At 34.2% G+C, this 18,357-nt stretch overlaps 3 protein-coding genes across 4 annotated transcripts; 2 read left to right on the top strand and 1 right to left on the bottom strand.

Moving 5' to 3' along the window:
* The first annotated feature begins 9 nt into the window (after nucleotides 1-9).
* On the top strand, nucleotides 10-2,269 carry LOC129249642 (probable tRNA (uracil-O(2)-)-methyltransferase). Its single transcript, XM_054889377.1, has 3 exons — nucleotides 10-442; nucleotides 499-806; nucleotides 870-2,269. The coding sequence occupies exons 1-3, from the start codon at nucleotides 94-96 to the stop codon at nucleotides 1,962-1,964; spliced, it is 1,752 nt and encodes a 583-aa protein (XP_054745352.1). The 5' UTR covers nucleotides 10-93; the 3' UTR covers nucleotides 1,965-2,269.
* Nucleotides 2,003-3,892, bottom strand: LOC129249658 (RNA-binding protein with serine-rich domain 1). Its single transcript, XM_054889378.1, has 3 exons — nucleotides 3,775-3,892; nucleotides 3,517-3,690; nucleotides 2,003-3,461 (listed from the first exon to the last, which is right to left on the bottom strand). Coding segments are annotated over exons 1-3 (1,203 nt in total). The 5' UTR covers nucleotides 3,777-3,892; the 3' UTR covers nucleotides 2,003-2,434.
* A 2,186-nt stretch (nucleotides 3,893-6,078) lies between these two features.
* On the top strand, nucleotides 6,079-16,642 carry LOC129235921 (uncharacterized). 2 transcript variants are annotated; one of them, XM_054870003.1, is made up of 6 exons: nucleotides 6,079-6,189; nucleotides 12,825-13,216; nucleotides 14,452-14,611; nucleotides 14,695-14,991; nucleotides 15,063-15,279; nucleotides 15,358-16,642. In XM_054870003.1, the coding sequence occupies exons 2-6, from the start codon at nucleotides 12,849-12,851 to the stop codon at nucleotides 15,543-15,545; spliced, it is 1,230 nt and encodes a 409-aa protein (XP_054725978.1). In that variant the 5' UTR covers nucleotides 6,079-6,189; nucleotides 12,825-12,848; the 3' UTR covers nucleotides 15,546-16,642. The 2 variants fall into 2 exon arrangements, with proteins under 2 accessions (XP_054725978.1, XP_054725977.1); XM_054870002.1 differs by having other exon boundaries at nucleotides 6,079-6,298.
* Nucleotides 16,643-18,357: the final 1,715 nt, after the last annotated feature.

The following is an 18,357-nucleotide window of genomic DNA, read 5'->3' as shown; positions in this document are numbered from 1 at the left end:
AAACAAAAACACATTCACAATATATAAGCCAATCAGCTGTTTTTTGCCAACAACTGTTTGCCTGTGTGTAGCCAATTTCGAACATCCCTAAAGATGGACGGCGACCTTGCGGAGAAGCAATTTTGGACTGGTGTGCTGATATTAATTCGAAATTATCATGCAATTAATAGGAAAATATTTGCTTGTATAATAAGTAAAGTGCTCCAAGTAGACCACGGAATTGAAAAATTCTGGGAAAAAGACTATCAGTTGCAAGATATAGGGAGATTTTGTCATCATGCGGAGGATGCGGTCCATGAAATCACGGAAGCTGATATGGAGTCAGTTCTTCATAAGATGGGAACGTCAGAATATGAACTTATAGAATGTGAAGGATTACTAATTTTTTTCAAGTTTCTGACAAAAAAAATGCACAAGAATATCGATGCCGTGGGTAAAATAGGTATGCCAATCTACATTTGCTTTTTGAAAAGATTTTCAATATAACCATTTGATTAGATTTTGTTAACAAAACGTATACGTGTGAATTCCACTACGAGGGTTTGGATAATTTTTCAGTTAAGTTTGTGAACGGCAAACTATTAGTCAATGCGCACAGTCGTCGTGATATATCCGACAAAAGCGAAGGATGGAGTGACTTCGTACTGAAACCAAAACTATTAAAGTGGTGCACAAATCCAAGTGTGAATGCTTCCGGCTGTGCGGAGGTGCCGAAATACGCCAGATCCCTGCAATTAGTGGACTTGGAAAGTTACAATGAACTTTACAAAATGCTTAAATCCAAATATGCTGCAAAAGCACTTGAAGTAAGAAAATCGGATATGAACTGCAATGCTTACCTAACTAAACAATTACATATATATTTCTAGTGTTGGAACACGGCAAACGAATCTACCGATCCTCTGAAGTTCATTTACGAAGACTTGGCAATAGCTGCGTATTTAATTTGCCTATGGCAACGTGTTGGTGCGCCAAACGGGTTTGCTGATTTGGGATGTGGGAATGGTTTATTAGTATATTTATTATCCGAAGAAGGTTTCAATGGTTATGGCTACGATGTGAGAGCACGCAAAATTTGGTCCTGTTATCCAAAAACAACCAGACTAATGGAGCAAACAATTGAACCGCATAAATTTAGGTTGCCCGAAGATGTAGATTGGCTGATCGGTAATCACTCTGACGAACTTTCTCCATGGCTTCCTGTTTTAGCTGCCACTAGTGGCTACCAAATGCGGTACTTTCTTCTTCCTTGTTGTGCCTACGAGCTATCCGGTGCAAAGTTTCAACGTCGCAAAACGAGTATTAGTGTATACCAAGATTTTTACGCTTATTTACAAATTATTTCGCAAAAATGTGGGTATGCAACGCTGAAAGATCGTTTAAAAATTCCCAGTACAAAGCGTTTAGCTTTGATAGGAACTGAGCGCACACAGTCACAGGACGACTACGGGAGAATTCTAGAGGAGATAACAGAGTTTGTCCAGCAGGAACAACTGAAATTTGGAAATATCTCATCAAGTTCGGAAGTTAAATTGCGTGACAGACATGAAGCAGTACGCAACTGCACTCAACTAGATAAGAATATTATAGATTCATTAGTTTTGAAAATATTTCATCGGCTTTTGTCTGATCCAGACAAGAAAACATTTGTCGACAATGGCAAAGGTAATAAGTGGCGGACGGGGAACCGTTTACGTATGTGTGAGATTGTCCAGAATTTAGATAGTGGTGACTTGCGAAATATTAAAGCTGAATGCGGTGGCATAAAAACTTTACTTCGAAACAAGCATGAAATATTTGAGTTTCTAGGGAAAGACTTTGTCGGAATAAAAAAACCACAAGTCCACAATCCATCTAAAGCGAAGGCTAAGAAACAAACTGTCAAAAAACGTGCTTGCTTCTTTCATCTACATCACCCGGATGGATGCCCCCTTTCGGCCGAGCAATGCACGTTTATACATTAAGCAGTTTTGTGTACTAAATAAGAAAGTAGAAGGTACAATTTTATTTAAATAAGTTTTTAATCAAAGTTTTAACTCCTGGTCTACTATATACATAAATCTGATGTACTTTTTAAGAAACGACTTATGCATTTACAAATGGTATATAGCAGCAATTTTCCATTTCCTGCATTAACTTCATTTTTAAAAGCGCCTTAAGTTATTAACGTTGCAGGTGGAAATCTGATATAATTTTTAATGTTTAAGAAAATTGTTTGCATGTATTCTTGAAATTCAAAGCTGAATACCACAATTTCGCATGTACGTGATTTCAATATTTGTATTATCATTAGGTCTAAAATACAAAGTAACTAAACTTAAATAAAAAGTAGAACAAGATATAATCAAGTAATGGATTTATCTCGATTTGCTGTTTAGTATTTTCTTTAAAACTTTCATTGGTCGCTTTTCTGTCATATTGTTGCCAATCATAGTTAACGTGAACTGTCCGAGCTATTGCTACGTCGACGCCGACGAATAGGGGAACGAGATCGACGGCGTGGTGAACGTCTTCCACGGGGAGGTGACCGCCTTCCACGATTATTGAATCTGTTGAACATCGGCGGTGAACGCCAGCGACCAGCCGGACGTCGCATTATGGGTGAGGGACGTCTGGCAGGTGGACGTATTTTAGGTGTTAGTACCGGTGATACAGTAACTTCTTGTCCGTCAATTTGGCCGCCATCCATTTGCTTCATAGCCGCTTCGCACTCCTCGGGTGTACCATACTCAACATATGCAATGCCGCGTCCAAAGGAAGGGTGATAGCGATCCGTGGGGAACTCGACGTTTTTGACCTCCCCAAAGCAACTGAAAATTTCTACTACATGCTCTTTGGTCACGTTGCGCGTTAATCTGCCAACATGAATGCGTGTAGGCTTCGGAGTGACCGACCGCGAGCGGGTGCGATCACGTCGTTTTGCCTGCGGGCTGCCTGAACTTCGTCCTCTGCGACGCGGGGATCGTGATCCCGAGCGTGACCGGGTCCGCCGATCGCGATCACGTTCTTTCGAACGTTCCCGTTTGGCATTTGTTGCTTCTCCGCCGCCGCCGCCGCCAACACCACCACCACGCTCGTTCGATGTGCGGCGTGCACGATCACGTTCCTTGGATCGTGAGCGGGTACGTGATCGCCGACGGTCACGCTCATTACGCTCTCTGTCTCTATCACGATCGCGCTCATTGCGATCACGGTCGCGTTCACGCTCACGATCTTTGGAGCGTGAATTGGCCTTACGTACCTTGCTAGTGGCACGAGGTGATTTTGAGCGACGCGGCGAGCGCGACCCACTTTTACGCGCTGTGGTAGAGTTGCCTCCAGCACCACGGCGTCGATTGTTTGCACTGCGATCAGAATCGCTTGAAGATGATGAAGACGAAGAAGATGAGCCACTGGAGCTAGACGAACTAGAACGTGATCCAGATCCTGAACTACTCCGTGACGAACTGCTATCTGACGAACTGCAAGTAAACAAATTAGTAATATAAAAAATATATGTTTGCATAAAACACTCACCTGCCACTGCTATCGCTGCTGGAGGACGCGGAACCACGTCTTCTACGATCACGTTCTCGGCCACGGTTCGAATTTGACGACGAGCTTACTTTTGGCTTCACGTCTTTTGCCGATGATTCTTTGCCTTCCTTCCCATCTTTTTCCGCCTCAGCAGTCGGCGAGCGTTCATGAGCCCTGTTTATATCATACGAACGTTATAAATTAATCATTTTTTCTTTACTTCTAACAAATACGGATAAAATTATCTGTTGTACTTACATATTTATGTCTGTTCAACTAATTGTTTTTATTAATATTGTCAATTATTTTAAGAAGCACGAAACAGACGAAAATTTTCATTAAAATGGCCACAATTTCGCGTTTGTTTGACGTTTTCTGTAACCGGTATGAGTAGAAAAGAGACAACTGTAGCCTCGGTTTCGAACACGTGCTGTGGCATTGCCAGGTGTCTTTCATCAATAGAATTTTTATAATTTTATCCAACTACACACGGTATATCGAATACTAAAGGTGGCGCTTACTGAAAGATGCTACTTTCACGTATTTGGCAATCGGTTGACCGCAATACGTGAAATTATTAAAACAAATAAACAAAAAGAAGAGAAATTACTTGTTTGTAAATATATAGTGAAATAATCCTTTTTTGTTTGCATGTAAAGGAAAAACACAATGAAAGGGCACAAGGCACTAAACCATTTTTTTGTGTTTTAATTTTCAAAAATCACTAAATATAGTGCTTAAAGCCCCAAGCCGGCAACTATGGCTAAATGGCAAGTATAATAGAATGCCAGATGCGTCTTCCTAGAACCGTAATGTCAGTACAAAAAATAAACAAAATAAAAAAGGAAGTGTAGAATGGCAGTGAGTGGAAAGCCAAAAATACAGGATAAGTCAAGAATACATACACATGCGCATCTGCACGTCAATGCATTTTCCCACAAAAATGTGTTTAATTTCTTTACTGATGACACTCAATTGCCAAATTCGCCGAAAATAAAATAGTGGTTTTCGGAAAGTGTCACCTTCTGCGTTCCTTACGTGGTAGCTAAATGGCAATTTTTCCTTACGCGTTTGAAGCGCTTTAAAGCTTCGAATCGCGCGATTTTCAAACGTGATAAATGAATTTAATTTATTTATTCAGAGCAAACAAAAACCCACAAATATGTCAAAATAAACCATTTTTTTTTTTGTTTTTGACAGATCATTTTGTACTTTCGGAAAAGAAAAGAACAGAAAATAAGCAAACCATTGTGCGCAATATTCAAATTACCAATAAACTAATTAGTGAATATTTTGATTTTTAAATAAAAAAAGTAAAATAAATAATTGGCGCGTACACTTCTCTAGGTGTTTGGTCGAGCCCCTCCTCCTATTTGTGGCGTGCGTTTTGAAGTAGTTTCACAAATGGAGGGACGTACAGTTTTAAGCCGCCACCAAATGGCAAATGGTTTTTTATGAGAAGCTTTTTTTATGGCAGAAATACACTCGGAGGTTTGCCATTGCCTGCCGAGGGGCGACCCCTATTAGAAAAGGCTTTTTCTATCACACTTCCGAATGGTAGTAACGCACGAGTTCATTCGGCTACGGCGGCCGCTGTTAATTAAACAATGATAATAAAATCTTCAATGGCAGCTTTTTCCCTGCTTTCGTTTATTTTTTCTCTTTTTTCGTTTGTTTTGTTTCTGCACTGACGTCACGTGCTGCGATAGCACAATCTTGTACTTTATCACTCCTACCTTGCTACTTTATCAAGCTTGCCATCTCGATATACCGTATTAATGAATTCGGTATTCGAAAAATTTTACAAAAACAATATAAATGTAATTTCCGAATTCAGCGCTCGCTCGAAATACCCTTAATACTCGTAACTTGTGATAAAAAATTTAATGCTTTCTTTAAATGTGTATTGATTAGTTATGTTATTTATTATTTTTTTTTTTAATTTTTATTTTATTTTTTTTAATTTTTTTTTTTTTTATTATTATTTTAATTTTTTTTTTTTAATTTTTATTTCTTAATTTTTTTTTATTATTTATAATTAATGTTTGGATAAAGTAACAGGAAATATACCGACTATAAATTAAGTAAATATTTTAATTATACGAATATGAACTATTAACTGCATCTTAGATTAATTGAAAACATTTCTGTTCGTTAACATGTAAGCTAATTTCTTAAAATTCAAGATCGATTTTACTTTACCTCAAATCTCATTATCTCAAAGATATATATATAAAATTATGACAAAAAACAAAGAAAACACTTTTTACACCAAAAGTTAAGCCCATACGTATGCCAATAGTAAACTATTTTTTATCAAAAATATATTTTAAATATGTATTTAATACGTTAAATACGATTTGGTGCAAAATGTGAGTTGTTTTGGAACATAAATTTTATAATATATTTCTGTTCCTTAATAGGTCTAAATCCTGCCCGTACCGTCCGCCACCATGAATGAAAGAACTTTATATATGCAACAATATGTGAAACATTCATCACCTGGACGCTACTAGCCATGATTATTATCAGTATGGCGGAAAGCACCAGACCGGCGGCATTGCTAATACGGTTAAACCTTTTGTAAAAACTGCCAAAGTAATGTTGTGTTTGTTTCAATCAGTATCAATTGAGTCACAGTCAAGTAAACAGGGCTAACATTGCGGTAAAGTGGTAATACAAAAGCACAGTGTTTTAATTCTTCAACCACTCTCTATTTAGTTTCAATATTTTATTTGTTGCTGTGAAGAGAGTGGAACAAGTGTTTTAGACACAAAACATTGTAAGCACATTCTTACATATTTTGTATGCGTATAAATGTTTGTTAATACTATAAATTATAAGTGAAAACTAATTTCATGACTCCATTTATTATTCCATTATTCCGTCGTTGTCATCAGCGTAATTTTCGAACGGCGCCACTGATAGTGTTTTATCTATTTGAACGAGGCGATGAACGCACGCATTAAAAAACGAAATATGTAAAATAAATTATGGTGTAATGATACTGGCTCCGTCCACATTTTTTTTTTTTGTTCAGTGAAGAATTAGCCTGTAACTAAAATTGTGAGAATTTTATAATACATATTTGATTTCAAAGATTTTCAAGATTTAATTAAAATTGCAATTTGTAGTTATGGTGTACTCAGTTTAGTTGCACACTTTACTGGTATTAACTTATGTATGTACAGGGTCCGGCACTCAAAGTGTAACCAACTTCAGACCGCTCGCGCAGCTGGTGCATGATCATCAGCTGTCTGTGAGTTGGCTAAATAATAGTCTAGACTCTAGAGCATTGTTTAAAAGAGCGCGGAAGCATTTTGCCGAGAGTAAAAGCGAAAAAATAAAATCGGTAATGGATTTCAAACGTAATAGTGTGATAGCATTAAATTTGACTGGAATATCGAGCGAAAGTAAATTAATTCTTTATTAGGTATTATTTTCACACATTTATTACTTTAAATTGAATAAATTTCCAAACTAAATGTATGGCTGTTGTTGTTGTTGTAGCATCATAAACATTCCCCATACTTACATACGGGGAATGCTGCTGAAGTGACAGTCCTTGGCCAGATATAAATCCGGGTCGTTTCGGTAACGTAGAACCGACTGTCGTGAAAACGACTAAATGTATGGCGTTTTTAATTGGTTACACTTGGGGCCGGACCCTGTGTGTACATGATTGGTGATCTGTGATTTCAGTAATATAGCCTTACTTTTTGAGCAGGCCCATTCTAGTAATGCCTTTAAAGTTATTAAGTTATTAAAAATAGGATCAAGTAAAGAGTTTCCGTTCTACTTTTTCCAATTGGCAACACTTTTCGATACGAGTGAAGTTGGTTTTAAAACAGTTCTCACATGGACAAGACTTCCTCAATAAGTAAGCGAAATGCAAGTGCTGCTTCGAAGTTATTGACACTTTTGAAAATAATATTTAGTTTTATATGAGATATTTTTAGCTCAGCAAGGAACTATGATTATTTAAAAAAATGGCGCTAAGCTGTTCAAAATCAAGGTAATTATTCAGTCACATCAAACATTTCACGAGAGATTTTTCCATTCGTCCGAAAGGAAAATATGTATTGAGAATTTCCTCCAAAATAAATTTTACTTTAAATTATTAGAACATACGAATATCAACTCTGATACCTACATGAAAAGTTAAAAATTATTAATTATAGTGGATTTATTAACGATTTTGAAAAAAAGAAAAAATTTAAATCGTTTCAATTGCAATAATTTTTTAACATAATTATTAACACGTTGAAATTGTGCTGTTCGCCTTTCAAAACTAACTGAAAAATCTTAGTGAAAATTCATACTATTTTCGGCCGAAATTTGTGATTCCTTTAAGGGAATTTATCTACGAAAGAGAAAAATTTCGAAGTGAAATCTATATTAAGTGAAAAATGGAGAGTGAGGGCGAAAGTGAAACTCATGATAAGGGTGATTATGAAAACGAAACTTTAAAGTGTAGTATGAAAAACATAAAATAATTGTATTATTATATTATAAAATAATTATATTATTATATTATACCTAAATATTATATTAAGAGCTTCACATAAAAAACCATTTGCCGTTCGGAGTCGTTTTGAAACTGTAGGTCTCTCCATTTGTGAAAAAACTTCCAAACGCACGCCACAAATACCTCGGCCAAACTCCCAGAAGGGGTGTACGCGCCACCCTCCTCCTCCTATTTGTGGCGTGTGTCTTGAAGTTGTTCCACAAATGGAGGGACCTACAGTTTCAAGCCGATTCCGAACGGCAAATGGTTTTTTATCAGAAGCTTTTTCATTGCAGAAATACACTCGGAGGTTTGCCATTTCACGCCGAGGTGCAACCGTTATTAGAAAAAACTTTTTCTTCATTTTGGTTTTTCACCGACATTCGAACCAACGTTCTCTCTGAACTCCAAATGGTAGTCACGTATCAACAAATTCGGCTACGGAGGCCGAATATTTGTTTGATATTTGGTTTTTACAGTCATTAATTTCAATGTGCTTATTATTATTCCTTAAAGTTGCAACTTGGTGGTTGGTTTAGTAGCTACGCGCGCCGCTGGACAGGACGAATAGCTCCGTCTTTTAACGCGTACCGTAAAATGCTAAAAATTTAATTTTCCTCCGTTACTAAAACTATAAGTACATATCTGAATTTAGCCATCGTGCCTGTTTTATTTAATTTTCACACAGCTTTCAGAAAATTTTGAAGTGGCAGTCCAAAGCCGGATATAACCCCAAGTCGTCCTGTTAATTGTCGTACTGCGTTACTCAGGGAGCGGAAAATGTGATTATGCTATTCTCAAACGTAAAATTTTTAAATTTTCATATACACACATACCATACGAGTATGTGTGCATACATTTGGGATTCCGTTAAATAACTTACCTCGACTAAGGACCTATTATCTGTATAGCACTAATTCTCTGCACAGTCGACCTTTAATTCAATAAAAATTTAACTGAAATATAGAAATTAAAATCAAAATGTATGGATCTGAAAGCAAAACCTGTTAAATCAAACATTTTTCTTTTGTCAAAAGTCCTCAGATATGCACTTATGTATATAAATATGTATATACGCGTACATTAAAGCTCATTATTGCTTAAATTGAATGTGCGATATTACAGTTGGAATGAGTAACTCTACCTATGTATGTATATCGGTAGGTCAGTCATTCGGTGTGCTAAGCATACGCGTTCGCTGAGCCGTAACTTTTCTGCTCTCTCGAAATGGTGCATACATGTACACACATATGTACGTATTGATATACATATATTATAAATTATTTTTATTTGTAACTACGAGAATTTCCATATTCTATATAGCAGATTTCGTATTCGATAAAGAAAAGGTGATAGCCAGTTACAGGCTGGTAGCATACATACTGTAACAAGAAATAGGTAAAGTAACAGATTTATTTTTAACTCATCTATATTTTTCTAGCAGCATAATAGTAAAGTAACTAATGAAAATTATTTTACTATGAATTCAAATATTACACAAAAATTAAAAACACTAATCTTTAAATTTGTTATTCGATTTAATATGATTTTATTTTTCAAAATTATACTTTTCTTGATATTTACATTTTAATTGTGATAATGAATAACATTTTGTTTCTTATTTAAATACTCTGATGTCTTATAGTTTCTCTTTTGATTGATTGCAAGTACAACCCTTGAAATAATGATATGTAAGTTGGATTTTTAGCTTTTGATTTTTTGACGCATTTGATTGTTTTCTTTCTCGTTATTATTTCTGTTTTATTTCTTCTTCGCTATTCAAAACAGTTTTAATTGAACGAAAATTTCGTTGACCTTACTATCAAAGGACGCGCCCAGATGTTGTTTTGAAATAAAGCATGCAAAAATTTAGGTTCTTTCACGTTTCACTACTTTAATTAAAAATACGGCTCTTAACAATTAAATGTGAAAAATTGCATCATTTAAATGTACGCCATGAGCCCGTCATGAATGTGTTGAGACCGTCGAGAAATGGATGTTGAAGGTTTTTCAGCAACACTTCAGTTTTTGGTGTGCCAGTCGAATACTTATTCCACTTTGTTTTTAACCTGCTTGTATTTAAATTTTACATTATTTAAAGAAACATTTTTACCTTTGATTTTTCTATGGAGGAAAATTGTGTAGAAGAAAAGAACTACAATTTTAGGAAGCGCTTAGATTATTCTTAATTTGAGGTTAGGTATATCTATCTGGCTGATCTGAATAGATTTCACATAAATCGCTTCTTAATTTTAGATAAAAATTATTTTGTTTCAAACAAATAATTTGTAATTCTCCCTCAACAAAAAGTAAACAAGCCAACTCTAAAGTGTAATAGAGCATAGAAGCGCATGCATTTTTTTCTAACTTCGAAATGGCCGCTCCTCTTACGTGATCTGTTATAATTGGTTAATGCACAAAATGCGTAGACACATAACTTTTCAATATACCCAATCATATTAAAAATTAGATGATAAGAATATGAAGAAAGTTATTATTAATTTGTAATTTTTTTCCAGTAATAATTTCCATTTAGTTTTAAATAGCACATATTACTGCTAAATTATCTACTGTTATAATGTGGGCGCGATAATAATTATAATGATTATACAAGTTATGTTGCCACTATACTTCCCAACGTCGCACCCTGTGATCACATTGCACTACACGTGAGTTCATTGCTCCAATTAAAGTTCACACAAGAACTTTCGCTGACGCGACACACGCGCAAACGATCAATTGCATTATCCAATGCTTGGGAATTGCAAGGCCAGCATATTGGCCAACACGCGCAACCCAACGATTGCGAAATACCAGCAAGTGGTGGGAACTGCAACGTTGGCGAATTAGCTTAGATTAAGAAGTTAGTTGATAAGAATTATATTTTGTAAAGTTCAGTTAGAATCAGAACCGCAACTAGTGCGGAATAAAAATTATATGTGAACAATTGAAATCGCGTTTTTTATGTTATCGGTGAACAGTTGGTTCACCGCAACTTTAATTTTTTGGAAGCCCCTATCGGTCAGGGCTTAAGTTACATATACATATGCGATAATTAGTAATGCAATACTGTTATTTTTTTTAGTTTTTCTAAGTAAAAAATGGCGGAGATAAGGAAGGATTAAGTTAAATAAGGTGTTCATATCTATTTAAATTTAATAAAAACAAGTAAGGCTAAATTCGGTTTTGATACATATACATACAGTCGACTCTCGTTAATTCAAACCTGCGATATCTCGAACTTCTCATTAATTCAAAGTTATCACGAGTCCCCTACAAAATCTTTTATATTTCGAAATATGTCCATACATTTTTATGCACTCGGTAATTCGAACGAAAAAATCATTGGTACGTCGCGGTAATTCAAACTCATATGGTTAAACCCTCGACAATTCAAATTTGCAAAGTTTCTTGGTGTGTTGGTAAGAACTTTGAATTTTGGGATTCCCCTGAAAATACCTTTACTGTGCATGGTTGCGAGTTACGCATAAAACATAGACACATTTTGGCGCACGCTTCCGCACGAATCGCTTCGTTGGTATACAGATTAAAAATTTGTATTAAATATGAGCCTTAAAAAGTATAAATGTTTGACGATTGCTGAAAAGAAGAAATTAATTGGAAAAGTAGAAGGAGGTGAGAAGAAAAGCGATGTTGCAAAAGAATTCAAGATTCCTCTCAGTACTCTCTCAACCATAATAAAGAACAAGGAGAAAGTTACTGTTGATTAAACTACTGGAGTACGGAAAAGAACAACTAAAGGTGAATTTCCTCGTTTGGAAGAAAGCCTGGTCATTTGGCTTAGACAGTGTAGAGGAGAAAAAGTATCTATTAGCGGAACTTTGTTAAAGGAAAAAGCAAAAGAGTTCGCGTCCACTCAATGAATGGTACCAGTAGTTGACATCAATGGTGTGAGTTTTTCTGACTATGTTCAAGTGAATGAAGATGTTGCTGTCTCTAAGGATCACTAACCGGTGGCAAAATTTTATCTGCACAGATACGAATGAAAAGAGCAACGATGAAGATGAAGACGATACATCAGTACCTTTGGCAGAGGTGTCAGTTAAGGCAGCAAGAGCCTCATTCGATAACTTACAAAGCTTTTGTCTCCTTAAAAAATTATTGAAAAGTCTGAGCAATGTGCTTCGAAACAAACTCGTATAAATGAGTTCTTTTCAAAGATTAATTAATTCAGATTATGAATATGTAAAACATTAACAGTTAAATAAAAACAATTGATAAATAAGTTTTATTTATTTTCTCTCATTTCTTCCCATTTAATATTTCAAACACTCGATAATTCGTAATATTTTAAGATTCCATCGAATTTCGAATTAACGAGAGTCGACTGTATCTATAGGCCCTTTTCTATTCGCCACTTCCCCGCTCACTATCTCTATGCTCGATTAACTTGGCGAATTATTTGCATGAGAAAGCAACAAACAATTTATCAAGTAAGATTCGCCGCATGCGAGTATGGCTATACCTCATTAAACTGGTAAAACTCACTGCCTTATAAACACGTGCAATTAATGGCAGCTCTCTTCCCGCGTTGCTTATTTATACCAGTTGCTTCATCTATTCCTCACTTGCTAACGCTTGCCGAAAAGAAGAGGCCTTATATCTAACACTAACAAATTTTTCGACAAGTTAATCGATCATAGAATGGCAAATAGAAGAGGCCTTCTGTTACTTGCAACCGTTATGTGAACAAAATTATAATACCCTTGGGCATAAATGCACGGGTATAACAATTGGTATATTTGATAAAGTTAAAATTTAAGTTATATTTTTCTATCAGATTGAATTTATATAAATAAACGAAATGAGCGAAGATTCAGAGGAAGCTCCCATCTGGTTAGACACAACCGACGTGGCGAAGATACTCAACAATTATACGCATAATCAGTTAAACGAAATTATTTCATTTACCAAAGAGCCTGCTACTAAAAAAGGTGAAAACTATGCAAGTTGTCTACATCTTATAAAGGTTTCTTATACCACGAAGGCGGACCCGGAAGCCATAAAGAAGGTTACACTGATAGTAAAGTCACGTTTAGAAAATGAATTATTCTCACAAATAGAGGAAGATTTCAATGTGTTTCACCGAGAATCGCAAGTCTACAATATAATAATGGGCAAAGCAGAAGAGCTGTTACGGAGTGTCAACGATGCAACACGTTTTGGACCTAAGTGAGTTTATACATACATATCTATCCCTAAGTGGTTTCTTTGTTAGTGTGACATTACTAAAAATGGTTGCAGTTCAAAATATTTGTATTTAATGATCGAATCAGTTTTAAGCTATGCGTTAGAGCTGAAATAGTTCCTAGTTATAGTATAAGATTTGAAAAAAAAGAGGTTGTCTGTAAAGTCGGTTTACTGACGATAGTTTAACGTGATAACGTCATAAGAAAATACTGATTGAATGGTTGCATTTTTCAAAAGAAAATTTTAATTTTATTTGTTTGATAGATATTTTGTATGGATATAGAGAATGAGTTAACATTAACATAACATAATATACTTTAACATAACATAACATAACATAACATAACATAACATAACATAACATAACATAACATAACATAACATAACATAACATAACATAACATAACATAACATAACATAACATAACATAACATAACATAACATAACATAACATAACATAACATAACATAACATAACATAACATAACATAACATAACATAACATAACATAACATAACATAACATAACATAACATAACATAACATAACATAACATAACATAACATAACATAACATAACATAACATAACATAACATAACATAACATAACATAACATAACATAACTTAACATAACAAAACATAACATAACATAACATAACATATCATAACATAACATAACATGCTGTTCAAGCAAGGTAACGACGCATGAGCAAGATAACGACGCATTTTTTGGTGCGTGCAGCCGGCTACATAGAATTATAAGACGTTATCACGTCAAAAAATAATAATAATATTAAAACAACAGGTATTATTAACAAACTTGGTTTTATTTTAAATTCTTCAAGTAAATCAAATTAATAATAATCAATAAGAAGGCATATGCAAATACAAATACGTGAATTTATATATGTACATATGCGCATATATATACACATATACGCTCACTTAAGTAGGAGAGAGCAAGATGTCGAACGTTGCCGTTCGTTTGCTTTGTTTGCTTTGTCGTTCGATCCGCGCTTTCGCTTGCAGTTCATTCAAGGTAACGGCAATGAGCAAGGTAACGACAAATGAGCAAGGTAACGGCAATGAGCAAGGTAACGACACATTTTTCGTGCGTGCAGCCTGTTAAATCGAATTATAAGACGTTATCACGTCAAAACTCTAATTTTATTTGAGTATAAATAAGCATACATACAAAAATTTGTTTGTGTATACGTAGAGCGATTTATGTGGATGAACGCGTGATAGTACAGGAAGACCTTAAACAGCAAGGTTTTGCAATAGAAGATGTCAAGGTTGGATTGGATTTTGATTGCTGCCGTTTAATTCTAGAGAAATTGGCAAAATTTCACGCAGTTAGCATGGTCCTGTATAGAGAGGTACCTACAACTGGATAATTATAATAATACTTAAATATTTATTGTTGCTTCAATATTTCATTTCTTTTCCATTGTACTTGTAGAATCCAGACTTATTTCGCCATCATTTGCCAAGTAATGTCTCTGAGCACTCATCGCCCCTCCATGACCTTTATACAAATGCCATTAAGTGTTCGATCGAATATTGTCAAACAAATCCCAAACTTCAACATTATGTACCAAAGTTGAAAATCTTCGGTGAGAAAATTATTCCGAAGATGATAAATGTTTTCAGCCGCAGTCAAACGGACCGTTATCATGTGCTAAACCACGGTGATATGTGGGTGAACAATTTGATGTTTCGAAAGGATGCTGGTGGCAATGTTGTGGAAGTACTGTTCGTAAGTATCAATCGAAAAATTTCAATTGCATAAGTGAGATACACCTACTAATACCATATCTGTCCCTTCAGGTGGATTACCAAGAGGGATTTTATGGTTCCCCAGGCATCGATTGGAATTTTTTCATATTTTCATCGTGGCAAAAGGAAGTGTTCCAAAATCACTTTGAAGACCTGCTGGCTATATATCATGCGACATTGACTGATTTGTTGGATAAATTGAAATATGATCTGCGAATACCAACTATTGAAGATGTGAGAAAGTCTATAATAAATAAAGGATTCCATGGCAAGTGCAACGAATTTTTGCTTAATTGAATTTATGTGTTTGTGTGTATGTCTTAAATAGTTTATTTTGTTTCTAAAGGTCTTGTAACTGCTACTTGTTTACTGCCCATTTTGATCAACGAGAACTCGGACTTAGCGGATCCATTGAATTTTCTTTTGGTTACTGACGAGGCGGTAGAGAATCGGCGAAAAGTTTTTGACAACCCAAAATATGGTGAAAGATTGGAAGTTTATTTGGAATTTTTCGTGAACAATGACATTTTGTAAGAATGAAGACTGCAGTGAGGTATTAAAAAAAAAGTTGTGCAAACATACAAAGTTTACGAGTATATCTGGGCAATTATAAAATCAAGTCCCCAAAAAGCGTATATTTGGTTGTCTGAATGCGTTAAGCCCAAAACTACCTAAAGGATTTTTTTATCGGTTGTCATCAATGGACGGTTAGACTAATGAGGAAGATATATGCAAATGTTATATAATGTATTAAGATCTTATTTAAATTGGCTGAGATATGACAATGATTACTGAAAAAAAATCATACAGACCCCAGCTATCTCTAGTAAAATATTTTAACAAGTAAATAAAATATTGCAAGATTGGTGTTTAGAAAGATTTAGAGTCCCTGCACACTACAGACTTTATCGATCGACGATTTAGTCTGCAATGTGGGTAGTAAATATCGTTATGCTTAAGATACGGTTAAGGTATGGCACTTCTAAGATGCAATTAGCGGTGCCGTAGCCATAACACCATAGCCGTAACCATAACCATGGCCGCAACATTACAGCATTTGTCGATTAGTCATGCCGTGACCATAAACAGCTGATATTGAAGTAGAATTGATGGCAACGTTTGGATTTTATTATAAAACAAGAATAATTTTCTACAAGTCAATTAATGCTTCGTCGTTCATTTCTAGCATTAAAATTTTCATCGCAAATATCAAAACAAATGTAAAGTATTTCACAGCTGCTTACGATTACGGGGAAAACCAAAATTTCAATAGATACCTATGGCTACGGTTATGGTTATGGCGTTATGGTGCGCCACTTAGAATCGCTTACAGTGATGCCCATATGTTTGATCAGAACATCTGATGGCCATGGTTACGGTTATGGCTACGGTACGGCACCAGTAATTGTAACTTTAAGGTTCAATTCAAATTTGCTTTTCATCTTCATAACAGAGTTGCCAGTTATTTCCAGGCTTACAATTTCGAAAACAATATGAAATTAGCATTGCATTGGCTTTTTTCCTTTGCATGGTATTCACAATAGATGGTGTGAGTTTTCGAATTAAGTATAAAATTACATAACAGAATATGGAAAAAATAGAAATTAATTATAAAATTGAATTAAATATTAGAATATGGGTATCAAATAAAAGGTATTTCAGGAAGTCTTAATACAATTATTTTAGAATAATATTAATGAGAATATTTTTTTTTGTATACTTGTATGCGAAAAGTAAACAAACCAAAATTAAAAAAAAAAATTTAATATTTAATAGTATAAAAATTTTTAGAAATATAAACATTTCAAATAAATGAGATAAGAATACATAATATATTAAAAAAAAATATACATAAATTATAAAAAATATATAAAGTATAAAAAACATAAATTAATAAATATAATCCATTAAAAAATTCAAAACAAAAATTTTGAAAAATTAATTAATTAGAATAATTCTCGCATAAGGATCAAAAACAATAATTTTTTTCTGGTGATTAGAATAAACAACTACACCCAATTTTGGGAAAAAGGTATTTCAGGAAGTTTTAATACAAAAATATTTGCGAGAGGTATTGTAACTTAATTTTTATTGAAAAATACATATATATGTAAACAATAATTTTTTTCTAGTGATTAAAATAAACAACTACACCCAATTTTTGGAAAAAGATATTTCAGGAAGTTTTCATACAAAAATTTTTGCGATTTTGAATGAAAAATATAAATTAGTAATACGACGTATTTAAAAATGGAAATACGATTTTTTTGAAATACGTATATCTAAAAGTTTTCTTTACCTTTAACATAGTTTAAAACATGTTAGCAAACTGATAAAATCAAATAACAAAAATGTAAAAAAAAGTTTTAACACACTCGATTTAGATGACGTGAATTTTTATTCTCAGTATCGATTTAACAAAGCTACTAGTGAGTTCAATGCTGATAATTTGTTAATCACTCTGTCCGATCGTTAACAAAATAAATCATCACCAGCCAGCACAAAATTAATCAAGAATATTCTTCTAAAGGCAAGAATATACAAAAAGTTAACGATCACATTATTTGGAATCATATGCAGAAATATGTAATTGAAGGTAAAATTGTCCGAAAGGCAAAAAAAAAAATTAATGTTCAAATAATAAGAAATCAGACCAATACTGTTATTACTGAAATTATGCTAAGCCACGCAGCATATATTTAAAAATCAGCTCAAGTTCCCACTTTGAAGAAATTAAATATCTTCCACATAAAATAAGCGTCTCCCGTCGAACTGTCACCCTGTTTCTTTTTTAGTATTACTAATTATTGTGTTTAGGAATAGAAAAACAAAATGTTATACGGCAATTTCGTCGTATACATACATATATAGAGTTTATTCGTGGCAATCTTTCATCTCAGTTGAACAGTTAAAATTAGATGCGTAAAATGGCAACTTCATTTTCACCAAAGTCTGGCTAGTTTTCGTCGAGTTAGTACGATCATTGTGAATATTTTAGAAAAAAATCAGAAAACTCTATTGTGAATATGCGAAAGCACCCATCATCTGATTTTTGTTTACAATTTTATAGTTTGTTTCTTTACGAGTCCAGTTTGAAACAGAATTTATAGGAAAATCGCCACTTGGGAGGCGCAATTTCGTAATCTATCATTTTTGAATTTATAGGATTTAATTAGAAATTACAGGAAGTTGTTTCCTTAATCACAAAACTTCACAAAGTAACTGATCAGCTCTTCCTAATTATTTTAGTCCAACTGTGTTGTATTTGATAACAAAAATAGCAGGCAGTGAAACCAAATAAATGTATATATTTGCTAAAAAAAAAGAAGTTAACCGAAATACTTGA

Source organism: Anastrepha obliqua, chromosome 1 (assembly GCF_027943255.1).
Source record: "Anastrepha obliqua isolate idAnaObli1 chromosome 1, idAnaObli1_1.0, whole genome shotgun sequence".
Taxonomy (NCBI): domain Eukaryota; kingdom Metazoa; phylum Arthropoda; class Insecta; order Diptera; family Tephritidae; genus Anastrepha; species Anastrepha obliqua.
Note: the sequence above shows the minus strand (reverse complement) of the source record. Positions and strands in the feature narration are given on the sequence as shown.